Consider the following 12,500-nt stretch of genomic DNA (forward strand, 5'->3'; position numbering starts at 1 on the left):
ATCCCCTAAACCCAACACAACCCCTAAACCCAACACATCCCCTAAACCCAACACATCCCCTGAACCCCAACACAACCCCTGAACCCAACACAACCCCTAAACCCAACACAACCCCTAAACCCAACACATCCCCTAAACTCAACACAACCCCTGAACCCAACACAACCCCTGAACCCAACACATCCCCTAAACCCAAAACATCCCCTAAACCCAACACAACCCCTAAACCCAACACAACCCCTAAACCCAAGACATCCCCTAAACCCAACACAACCCCTAAACCCAACACAACCCCTAAACCCAACACATCCCCTAAACCCAACACAACCCCTAAACCCAACACAACCCCTAAACCCAACACAACCCCTGAACCCAACACAACCCCTGAACCCAACACATCCCCTAAACCCAACACAACCCCTGAACCCAACACATCCCCTAAACCCAACACATCCCCTAAACCCAACACAACCCCTGAACCCAACACATCCCCTAAACCCAACACATCCCCTAAACCCAACACAACCCCTGAACCCAACACATCCCCTAAACCCAACACATCCCCTAAACCCAACACAACCCCTGAACCCAACACATCCCCTAAACCCAACACATCCCCTGAACTCCAACACATCCCCTAAACCCAACACAACCCCTAAACCCAACACAACCCCTAAACCCAACACATCCCCTAAACCCAACACAACCCCTAAACCCAACACAACCCCTAAACCCAACACAACCACTAAACCCAACACAACCCCTAAACCCAACACAACCCCTAAACCCAACACAACCCCTAAACCCAACACAACCACTAAACCCAACACAACCACTAAACCCAACACAACCCCTAAACCCAACACAACCACTAAACCCGACACAACCCCTAAACCCAACACAACCACTAAACCCGACACAACCCCTAAACCCAACACAACCCCTAAACCCAACACAACCACTAAACCCGACACAACCCCTAAACCCAACACAACCACTAAACCCGACACAACCCCTAAACCCAACACAACCCCTAAACCCAACACAACCACTAAACCCGACACAACCCCTAAACCCAACACAACCCCTAAACCCAACACAACCACTAAACCCGACACAACCCCTAAACCCAACACATCCCCTGAACCCCACACATCCCCTGAACCCAACACAACCACTAAACCCGACACAACCCCTAAACCCAACACAACCCCTAAACCCAACACAACCACTAAACACAACACAACCCCTAAACCCAACACAACCCCTAAACCCAACACAACCCCTAAACCCAACACAACCACTAAACCCGACACAACCCCTAAACCCAACACAACCCCTAAACCCAACACAACCACTAAACCCGACACAACCCCTAAACCCAACACATCCCCTGAACCCCACACATCCCCTGAACCCAACACAACCCCTAAACCCAACACAACCCCTAAACCCAACACATCCCCTAAACCCAACACAACCCCTAAACCCAACACATCCCCTAAACCCAACACAACCCCTGAACCCAACACAACCCCTAAACCCAACACAACCCCTAAACCCAACACATCCCCTAAACTCAACACAACCCCTGAACCCAACACAACCCCTGAACCCAACACAACCCCTAAACCCAACACAACCCCTAAACCCAACACATCCCCTAAACCCAACACAACCCCTAAACCCAACACATCCCCTAAACCCAACACAACCCCTAAACCCAACACAACCCCTAAACCCAACACAACCCCTAAACTCAACACAACCCCTAAACCCAACACAACCCCTAAACCTAACACATCCCCTAAACCCAACACATCCCCTAAACCCAACACAACCCCTAAACCCAACACAACCCCTAAACCCAACACATCCCCTAAACCCAACACATCCCCTAAACCCTTACTATACCTAAGTGATAAACACACACACACACACACACACTCACACACACTCTTACTGAGACTTTAACTGCGTTTAAATGCAGTTTAAATCTCATAAGATCTGGTTTGTGTATCTGTAATACATGAACTGGACAATTCATGCAATAAACTGATGCATATCATTAATTCAGGGGTAAAATCCCTCTGGATGTCTGTGCACTTCAGCTGTTTCATAAGGAGTAATATTAATAACAATAATAATGTGTTATTCACCTGCATTCTCCAGTGTTGTCACAGAACCCGTGGACAGGAGGACATCCAGATCTACATTCTGCACAGGACAACATTTATCACATAAACATCTATAATGCTGTGATCTATCTGACATACAGACTGTGACATGAAGTTGACTGACAGTCCAACAGAAAGATGATCATGTGCGACAGATATCATTTATGGAAATGATATATTCTATATGTTATATTGATATATTTCACCTTGAGTAGAAACAGTCGTGAAGAAGAGCAGCAGACATGAGAATCCGAACCGGAGAGATTCATTCATCCTCCCGAAACACCTGACACGATCCTCCGCTAATAATCACATTCACATCATCAACTTACAGCTGATCAACCGGAACATCTCTCAAACTACTTCAGTGTGAAAACAGACACAGCGAGAAAATAAAACTCGTGTGAGAAAGTCCGCGACAATTATTAACAACGGAGTTACATCGGTAGAATCGAGACGAACATGAGCGCTGATCTGAAGAGAAACACACACACACACACACACACACACACACACACACACACACATACATACTCACACACACACACACACACACACTCACACACACACACACATACACACATACATACTCACACACACACACACACACACACACACACACACACATATATACTCACACACACACACACACACACACACACACATACTCACAATTACACACACACACACACTCACACTCATACACACACACACACATATTCACTATTACAGATACACACATATTCGCAATTACACACACACACATATTCACAATTACAGACACACACACACACATATTTTCAATTATTACTGGCAGGATTGTGCCATTAATGTTTCATTAAACAAATAAAATATACAATATATAAATATAAATATACATATAATTACATATAATTGCATAGCTTAATATAAATATATATATATATATAAATGCAAAAAAAAAAAAAATTGGCAGGTGCTTTTATCCAAAGTGACTTACAGTGCACTTATTACAGGGACAATCCCCCCGGAGCAACCTGGAGTTAAGTGCCTTACTCAAGGACACAATGGTGGTGACTGTGGGGATCAAACCAGCAACCTTCTGATTACCAATGTATTATACAGTGCACTTATTACAGGGACAATCCCCCCGGAGCAACCTGGAGTTAAGTGTCTTACTCAAGGACACAATGGTGGTGACTGTGGGGATCAAACCAGCAACCTTCTGATTACCAATGTATTATACAGAGCCCTTATTACAGGGACAATCCCCCCGGAGCAACCTGGAGTTAAGTGTCTTACTCAAGGACACAATGGTGGTGACTGTGGGGATCAAACCAGCAACCTTCTGATTACCAATGTATTATACAGAGCCCTTATTACAGGGACAATCCCCCCGGAGCAACCTGGAGTTAAGTGTCTTACTCAAGGACACAATGGTGGTGACTGTGGGGATCAAACCAGCAACCTTCTGATTACCAGTTATGTGCTTTAGCCCTCTACACAACATCACTGTATGTTACATTGTTGTGTAAATGTATACAGTATATTATATACTGTATAATAAATAACAAATATATGTAATTTCGTCACGTTCCTCCTTTTCTTTAATAAAGCACAAATGTGTGTTCCAGTGACACACTTATAATGCAAGTCAATGGGGTTTAATCTGTAAACATTAAAATACTGTTTCACAAGTATAAACACAAGACATGAACAATATGTGTGTGAACATGATTTTACTGTCATTAAATCACTCACTAACTGCATCTTTTCAGTAGTTCGCAAGGAAGGATTGTGTAAACATATGTGACTCGTCTGGGGTGAAGGGATCGAGGCTCGAGACGTAATCCAAGCTCAAATACCCCCAAAACAAGCCTGTAAACCAGACAGCGATTCTTCAGCTTCAGAGCATTGAAATTTAGAAGGAGATGTGAAATTATACAAAACCTCTTATGCCCACATATAACAGAATGGTGTATGTACATGTGCAAGTGGTCATGTATGTGCAAGGTAATGGTATTGAATTAAATATGTACATGAGATATGTATTTACACTATTGCACTCTGGGGGAGTCCTGAGGCAGTTTAATTGATCATGAGGAGAATGGCCTGAGGGTAAATACTGTTCTTCTGTTGTGCCAGTTCAGAGCGGCAGTGGGCAGGTGTGTGGGGTCCAGAGAGATTCTACCTGCACGTTTCCTCACTCTGGAGACATACAGGTCTTGGTGGGCGGGCAGGGGGGCACCAATAATCCTCTCAACAGTCCTGACTGTCCGTGTAGTTTCCTTCTGTCTGATTCGGTTGCTAGGGTTAGGATTTGATTCCTCACAGTGATTTGGTAACTATGTTACTACAGTAGTATGTTGTTAATATAGTAACTGTAAGTGCTGTTGCATAAATGTTCTGTGTTTATGATTCACATTTCCATAATTTCATGCAATAATTTAATAAATAATCGATTTGATGTATGTTTAAAATGTATATCTGATGTGATTTGACGTACAGTAAATTCATTTGTTACAGTTAAAATAAGGCGCAAGAATGCATCAGTGCATATAGCAGAAATGGCGAACTAGTGGGAGTCTGGGTATCTCAGCGAGTATTGACGCTGACTATCACACCTGGAGTCACGAGTTTGAATTCAGGGCGTGCTGAGTGACTCCAGTCAGGTCTCCTTAGCAACCAAATTGGCCCAGTTGCTAGGGAGGGTAGAGTCACATGGGGTAACCTCCTCGTGGTCGCTATAATGTGGTTCTCGCTCTCGGTGGGGCGTGTGGTGAGTGACTCCAGTCAGGTCTCCTTAGCAACCATATTGGCCCGGTTGCTAGGGAGGGTAGAGTCACATGAGGTAACCACCTCGTGGTTGCTATAATGTGGTTCTCGCTCTCGGTGGGGCGTGTGGTGAGTTGTGTGTGGATGCCGTGGAGAATAGCATGAAGCCTCCACACGCGCTACGTCTCCACGGTAACGCGCTCAACAAGTCACGTGATAAGATGTGCGGATGGTCTCAGACGCGGAGGCAACTGAGATTCGTCCTCCGCCACCCGGATTGAGGCGAGTCACTGCGCCACCATGAGGACTCAGAGCGTGTTGGGAATTGGCCGTTACAGATTGAAAAATCCATAAAAAAGAAATGGTGAACTAGTGGTTGTTCCGGTGGACTGCTGAAGAGCAGATGTCTCATGAGGCTCTGCTATATCACATTCAATGTTATAATTATTAAAGTCTGAAGCAAACAGACAGTCAAAGGAGCTTTCGGAAGACTCAAGAATCTCTTTTCATGACAAGCAGCAAAAGAGGAGTTTGTTTTACTCGTAGAATGTGAATGAAAGTGTGTTCATACTCGTGCTAAGCGCCATTCTGTTTGTTTTCAAGCTATGAAATGTGTCATTTGCTGAAGTGTTTTGTATTATGTTTATTTACAACTATATGTCACGGCATGAACAAGCGTGTCTAAGGAGTGACTAATGCTTGTATACATCAGAGAGAGAAGACGTGCCCAAGCGATAAACACTTGTTTCAAAGATCCTGTGTCTGTCGTGAAGAGAGCTACAGTAACCATGTTCATTGTGTGCTTACTATGATGAGATCCGATGTTACTGTAGTAAAACCGTGGTTAATGTTTGTAAGATATGGTTTGGGGTTGTGTGGGTGTCTGAGGGACACATGGCAGTGATGCCCATATGCTATTATATAAACAGGGCTGTAATAGTATCTGCCACTATTTAAGTGTAAAGGAGTTATTTTTTGTTGCTTTTTACACTTTCTTTAATAAACAAGGGACAAAACAATTATTTGTGGTATGAACATTAAATGTTGATCTTCACTTGTATTGAACAAAGAAAATGTATTTGCATTCAAACAATCTCATTACAATCAGAGCTATTAAGACAATAAGGAAAAAATAAGGTGCTGCATTGTACGTCTACACTATACAATTATTATTATAGGTAACCTAAAACATGTCAGTTAAGTGGTTTTATTCATATCAAAAGTATTATTTGACATGAACCAACCTGAATACACTGTGTTACACTAATGGAAGTCATTTTAATGGGTCAGATGAGGTAAAATTGTGCTTTCAGGTGACAACTACACGTTTATAGTAATTCCACTTAAACCCTTTGAACACTTTAAAGCACATTTTCCCTGCTGAGATCCATTAGTCACGGTTTCTCGCACCCAAAACAGTTATTTTTGTAATCACCTTATTGCACTCGCTGTAACCCTCATAATTAAACAGGATTTTCTGACTTCTGGCCTGTTGGTTTGTTGTAGTATGTAAATGAGCGCTCTTATGAGCGACTGATCTCTTTACAGGTGAAATAAGCAGCAGGGCTTTGCCGTACCTGTCCCATATAAACACTTTAATCCTTCATTCTTTAGGGGTAATAGTCTCTATCCTACTTCCTTAATACCTCAGTTGAGCTTCTGATCACTAACACAAATCAGCTTATTTATGAAAACCACTAATGAAAGAATTCTGCGTTTGAAATCATCGGGTTATTTTCCTCCGCACAACACTTGCGATGGGATAAGCCAGTAAAGGTGTTTACATGAAGAGCCAAATCTACAAATCTACCTGTGTGGATCGGTTTATGCTTAACGATGATAAAAGAAACCCATTTAGTATAAAGGTCTGCGGCAGGGCTCTCCTCCGCCCCTGGCAGTGGCTCCATCACTCCAGGCGGTCGGGGAGTCCAGTCCCCACTCGCCTCGCGGACGGCGGCCATTCACCGCGTCTGGGCGGTCGGTCTACTCCCTCCCCTGGTGGATGGCAGCGGCGCTCCCCTGGGTGGGAGTGTCGAGGACTCCGCGACGGGCATCCCTCCTCCTTCCCAGGTTTCGGCACCAGTGTAACGGGATCAATGGAAAGGAGGCGAGAACCGGCTTTTCAATATAAATAATAGTTTAATGAGAAACTTAAAAGACAATAAACACACACATGACGGACATGTCCGCTAACGATCTCTCTCTCATGCATGATCCTCTGCAGTCGACCTTTATCCCCCCTGAGGCTTGATTAGCCTAATACGGGACCGGGTGTGTAGGATCACGACCCGGCCCCGCCCTCCGCCCTGCCACATTGTCCATCATTAATAGGTAATCACATAAGGGATAATGAACAGTCTGCCGGTTGTTATCGCACAATAAATCCCGACGTGAAGCGGAGAACTCTTGCACTGTTATTATCTGTACATTACCCCGAGACGGCTCACAGACCCAGGATGAGCAGTCTGATATGTGGGTGTGCGGTTGTTACTGAGCAATATTTGACTGCTGGATGGCGCCATTGACCAATCAGAATCAAGTATTCCAGAGAGCCGTGAAATAAGCAGGAATGTATGCACTTCAGGTCATTCCACCGATGTGGTATGATGAAACTGAGAGTCCGGGAAAGTGTTTCGGTTCCTCTTTGTGTTGGTGCAACAAGGCGACGTTCATTAACTGACCGCAGGCTTCTGGCGGGAGTGTAGATCTGCATACATGATTTTAGGTATGCTGGAGCAGACCCAGTGACTGTTCTGTGTGCAGCATCAGGGCCTTGAATTTAATACGTGCATGAACCTGCAGCCAGTGGAGAGAGACGAGGAGGGGTGTAACATGTGCTCTCTTTGGTTTATTAAAGACCAGACGTGCTGCTGCATTCTGGGTCATTTGGAGAGGTCTAATAGCACATGCAGGAAGGCCTGCAATGAGAGCGTTACAGTAGTCCAGTCTAGTTATGACAAGGGACTGAACGAGCAGTTGTGTGGCATGTACAGAGAGGAAGGATCTTATCTTCCTGATATTGTAGAGTGTAAATCTACATAATCGTGCTGTCGTTGAGATGTGGTCTGAGTTGGTTATCGACGGCTACCCCTAGATTTCTGACCTACTATTAACTAATATGGAAATACGATTAACTAATCATTAATTAATAGCTCCTTATTAAAATCCAGAAGGAACCCACAGAGAATTAGACTTCCTGATTCTGACTATCGTGGTTGAACCGCTATATTGCCGTGTAAATGAGGATGGTCACGTGATCATCTGACATCAAGGCGTTTATGCGCTGAGGCCTCAGTGTGTTGGGAAGGGAATACTGTGGATACACCACATACTGTATTTAGAAAGTGTGACACAATGTTGCAAACAGCAGAATGATACAGTATATGGTTGTCATGACTACAGCACATATGGCATGTTAAGCTTTGTGAGTGGTGTCCAGTTATCATCTTGGAAGTAAACAGTTATTTTGTATTTTTAATCCAATTTCAAAAGACCCCAGAATATAAATAGAAACAACTCTTTTGCTAATTTGTTTGAGACTACAGTATTTGAAGCACTGTCGCCTCACAGCAAGAAGGTCGTGGGTTCAAACCCTGGTTGCCCCGGCCTTTCTGTGTGGAGTTTGCATGTTCTCCCTGTGTCTGCGTGGGTTCTCTCCGGATACTCCGGCTTCCTCCCACCATCCAAAAAGACATGCAGGCTAGGTTAATTGGTGTCTCCAAAAAAAAAAATTGCCGTGAGTGTGAGTGTATGTCTGTCTATGTGTGGCCCTGCGATGGACTGGCGACCTGTCCAGGGTGTCCCCCGCCTTTCGCCCAATGTTAGCTGGGATAGGCTCCAGCCCCCCGCGACCCTGTACACAGGATAAGCGGTTGACGATGGACGATGGACGATTACAGTATTTGAGCTCAACCTCTGTAGATGAGTCTACATCCAAAGGCCCAATTATATTGTGTTGTTTCTTATGGGAGGAATGTTGCGGCTCTACCAGCGGGAATGGTTTTCTGGAACATCAGGACAGCAGTGGCGATACTGACCTACATGCATCTGTGATCAAACCCAGTCTGTCTGCAGTCTGATCATGTTAAACAGCTCTGATTGTATCTGTGTGAATGTGTTCTCTGACGGGTGCCTCACAACATGCCTGAAGTGAAACCTCAGAGGGATTGTAAAACAGGATTCAATCTCGTCAGTGAAACACTATTTAAACGTCATTCCTGCGTGTTGTATATGAAATGTCAGCTTTTCATTTGTCTTATTATCGTCAGGCATCAGCTATCGATTAGTTGAGCTTTGATCTGGTTTCAGATCAGTTATTTCAACTGTCTGGAGGGTCTCAGACACACTGAGTCCTGTCCTTACCTGCATTCCGTTTTGTGGCCCGTTCTGCATAAAGCGGAGGCTCATTTTAGCTTACCGCGGCACATTTGGCACGTTTCCTGGCCGACGCACCGGCCCGCTTGGTTCTCCCGATGGTCAGTCCGCCCCTGATCGGCACCAAAGTGCGTCGGCCCACCGGGGAAATGTCCGGTATGCCAGATTACCAGTCCAGCCCTGGATGAACGAATGTGGTCTGGAGAGAAGAACCTCCTGATGATGACTGAAGTGGATTTCAGAGCGACAACTGTGACGTTTCATTGAATTTCATTCGTTTCATTTTCCACCCTACAAGTATCTGAGCAGCAAAACCCGTAAGTCCTCCAGACACCAAATATGGCAGGATGGTCCTAAATCCCCCCCACTAACACACACTCCCATCCGCCAGTTGGTGGCGCTATAATACGCACTTCTACATCCGGACTGGAATCTACGTTTTTATCAAGTGAAAGAAAACATGTATCATCTGATTTAATTTTGGTCTATAAATTATAAATATGTAATATCATTTTTATATTTTGAAATTATAAACACATTTTTTTATATAAATATGTTTCGAGCTCCTTCATCGTTTGTTCGATTCGCTCGAAATGTTGTTTGAATCATGAAGAGACCCTCAAAAACTTAAAGAATTTAGATTTGTCAAATCGTTCAGAAGATATAAGTTGATAAACAAGACCCTCTTATAAACTATTTCATGAATAATTTGTTTTTTTTATACCTTTTCGTCGTGAGGTTTATGGATGACAAATGTAAAATGTAACCGGAGCGGTAAGAAGAGTTCAGAGAACTGGATTTTTCAGGATATATAGATAAAATCAGATGAGATACGTTTGAGGGAATCAGAGGAAAAATACATTTTGATGACAACCGTGAGCTCTCTAAACCACTCTATATACATTACTACCATAGACTGTCAAAAAAGATGGCCGACGCCCCTTCGCTCTTTTCCATTGGTCAGAACTGAAGCCGCCAGTGTCCCGATATGGCGCTGACATCTTGGGACTTGAGTCTGCGCAGTTGCGATTTCGGGACCAGACCTGCGCAGTAGTGAGCAGGAAGTAAAGCCGCGAAATCAAGGCCCCGCCCTCACTCTCGCTGAATCAATCGCAAGCACACACCCCTTTTGACTTTTGAAATAATTAATTATAGAAATGTAGATATTAAATATAAAGCTCTAATCTCCTCAGTCCTCCGAAGATCCCAAAAAAGTCAGTTGGTGCTTCAGTGACTACTTCAGTGAGAACCTGTCAATCACAGCTGTCAATCATGATGTCACAGCAGCGTTTTTATAGCATCAAATAACTAAAAACAAACTTATTTTGAAAACAAACACTTGAAATGACATCAACGTGATAGAAACGACAGTAAATGACAGAAACTATCTTTGGAAAAAAGATATGTGAAGTGTAATTTAATTGTTTAGTTGGTCTCACGTCCCGTTGAATAACATGGGGAGGCGGGGTTTATGACCTATACTAGAACCAGCCACCGGGGGGCGATCGAGACATTTTGGCTTCAGTTTTGAGGGCTTGTGCGGCACACTTGATTACTACAGATACCAGTTTATTTAGATACAAAATATTTTTGATCATCGTTACAGTGTATCAGTCATTAATGTCAGTTCAGAGTCTGATCTTTACTTTCAAAAGCACATTGTGATCATCATTCTCTCTGTTGTTTGTTTATTTGTTTATATATTGTTTGTTTATTGTTAATTGTTTAGTCTCCTTGACTGAAGTACTGTACAGTGATGACACATCTTCTGTAAAGCTGCTTTGTGTGTTGTGAGAGGCGCTGTACAAATAAACATGACTTGACATCAGAAAATAGTGTAAATAATGAAATGATTGTAACTCAAATCCCAAACTAGTGACTCTGAACAGACCTCAGATCAGCCCTGATAGTTCCACATGAGCCACATATTAAAGGAATGTTCCGGCTTCAATACGAGAGGAACTTGATCTTAATAAGGTTCTCCTTCAGAATAATAAACACTGAAGTTTCACACCTCTGTAAGAACAGCTTCAGCTTGAAGGAAAGTGCTTTCAGCTTTGGACTCCTGCTGGATAAAAGTGTTCCCGGAAGTTAATTCCCGTTCTTTCCTTCAGACTGACTGTGGAGTTTCAGGACATGTTCTTCATGTGATTTCTGCTTCATTGTGATTGTTAAAGTTCTTTGTAATAATTCCTCACGTTCTCCTTTTCTGTCCTGCTGCTCTTTTATGTGTCTCTCTTGAATGTTCTCTGATCATAAATGATTTGATCAAGTGTTTCAGAAGTCTTTTTACATCACTAAAGTCATCAAACTGATGCAAACATAATGACTGCACACCTGCGGCTCCTTCTTCAACATGTACAGCAGCTGATATTTCTGAGTAGCGTTCAGTAATGAGACGTTTGAATGCTGCTGTGTGTGTGTGTGCGTGTGTGTGTGTGTGTGTCTGTGTGTCTGTGTGTGTGTCTGTGTGTGTGTGTGTGTGTGTCTGTGTGTCTGTGTGTGTGTGTGTCTGTGTGTGTGTCTGTGTGTGTGTGTCTGTGTGTGTGTGTGTGTGTGTGTATGTGTATGTGTGTATGTGCGTATGTGTATGTGTCTGTGTGTGTGTGTATGTGTGTGTGTGTGTGTGTGCGTATGTGTGTGTATGTGTATGTGTATGTGTGTATGTGTGTCTGTGTGTGTGTGTCTGTGTGTATGTGTGTCTGTGTGTGTGTGTCTGTGTGTCTGTGTGTGTGTCTGTGTGTGTGTGTCTGTGTGTGTATGTGTATGTGTGTATGTGCGTATGTGTATGTGTCTGTGTGTGTCTGTGTGTGTGTGAGTGTGTGTGAGTGTGTGTGTATGTGTAAGTGTGTGTGTGTGTGTGTGTGTGTGAGTGTGTGTATGTGCGTGTGTGTATGTATGTGCGTGTGTGTGTGTGTGTGCGTGTGTATGTGTGAGTGTGTATGTGAGTGTATGTGTGTGTGTGTGTGTGAGTGTGTATGTGTGTGTGTGTGAGTGTGTATGTGTGTGTGTGTGAGTGTGTATGTGTGTGTGTGTGATTCACAGTAGCAGGAGATTCATTGATCGCTGGAATTCAAACGTATTGATTGAGTTCTCTGGAGGAACTTCCTGTCGAGAAATTTCAGAAAATATGTGTGTGTGTGAGATATAAACAATGTCCATTTCCTCCTTGTTTAGTGTCATTAACACGTTTCT

At 43.6% G+C, this 12,500-nt stretch overlaps 1 protein-coding gene across 1 annotated transcript in view; it reads right to left on the minus strand.

The window, feature by feature from the left end:
• The window catches only part of LOC127662364 (protein delta homolog 1), a 12,922-nt gene extending 10,294 nt beyond the window's left edge, over positions 1–2,628 (minus strand). The window contains exons 1-2 of the mRNA XM_052153498.1: positions 2,384–2,628; positions 2,160–2,217 (exon numbers count right to left, since the gene is read on the minus strand). Of these exons, the coding sequence (XP_052009458.1) occupies positions 2,160–2,217; positions 2,384–2,450 (125 nt within the window). The 5' untranslated portion in view covers positions 2,451–2,628. The remainder of the gene's footprint in view (positions 1–2,159; positions 2,218–2,383) is intronic.
• Positions 2,629–12,500: the final 9,872 nt, after the last annotated feature.

Source organism: Xyrauchen texanus, chromosome 22 (genome assembly GCF_025860055.1).
Source record: "Xyrauchen texanus isolate HMW12.3.18 chromosome 22, RBS_HiC_50CHRs, whole genome shotgun sequence".
NCBI classification, from domain to species: Eukaryota; Metazoa; Chordata; class Actinopteri; order Cypriniformes; family Catostomidae; genus Xyrauchen; species Xyrauchen texanus.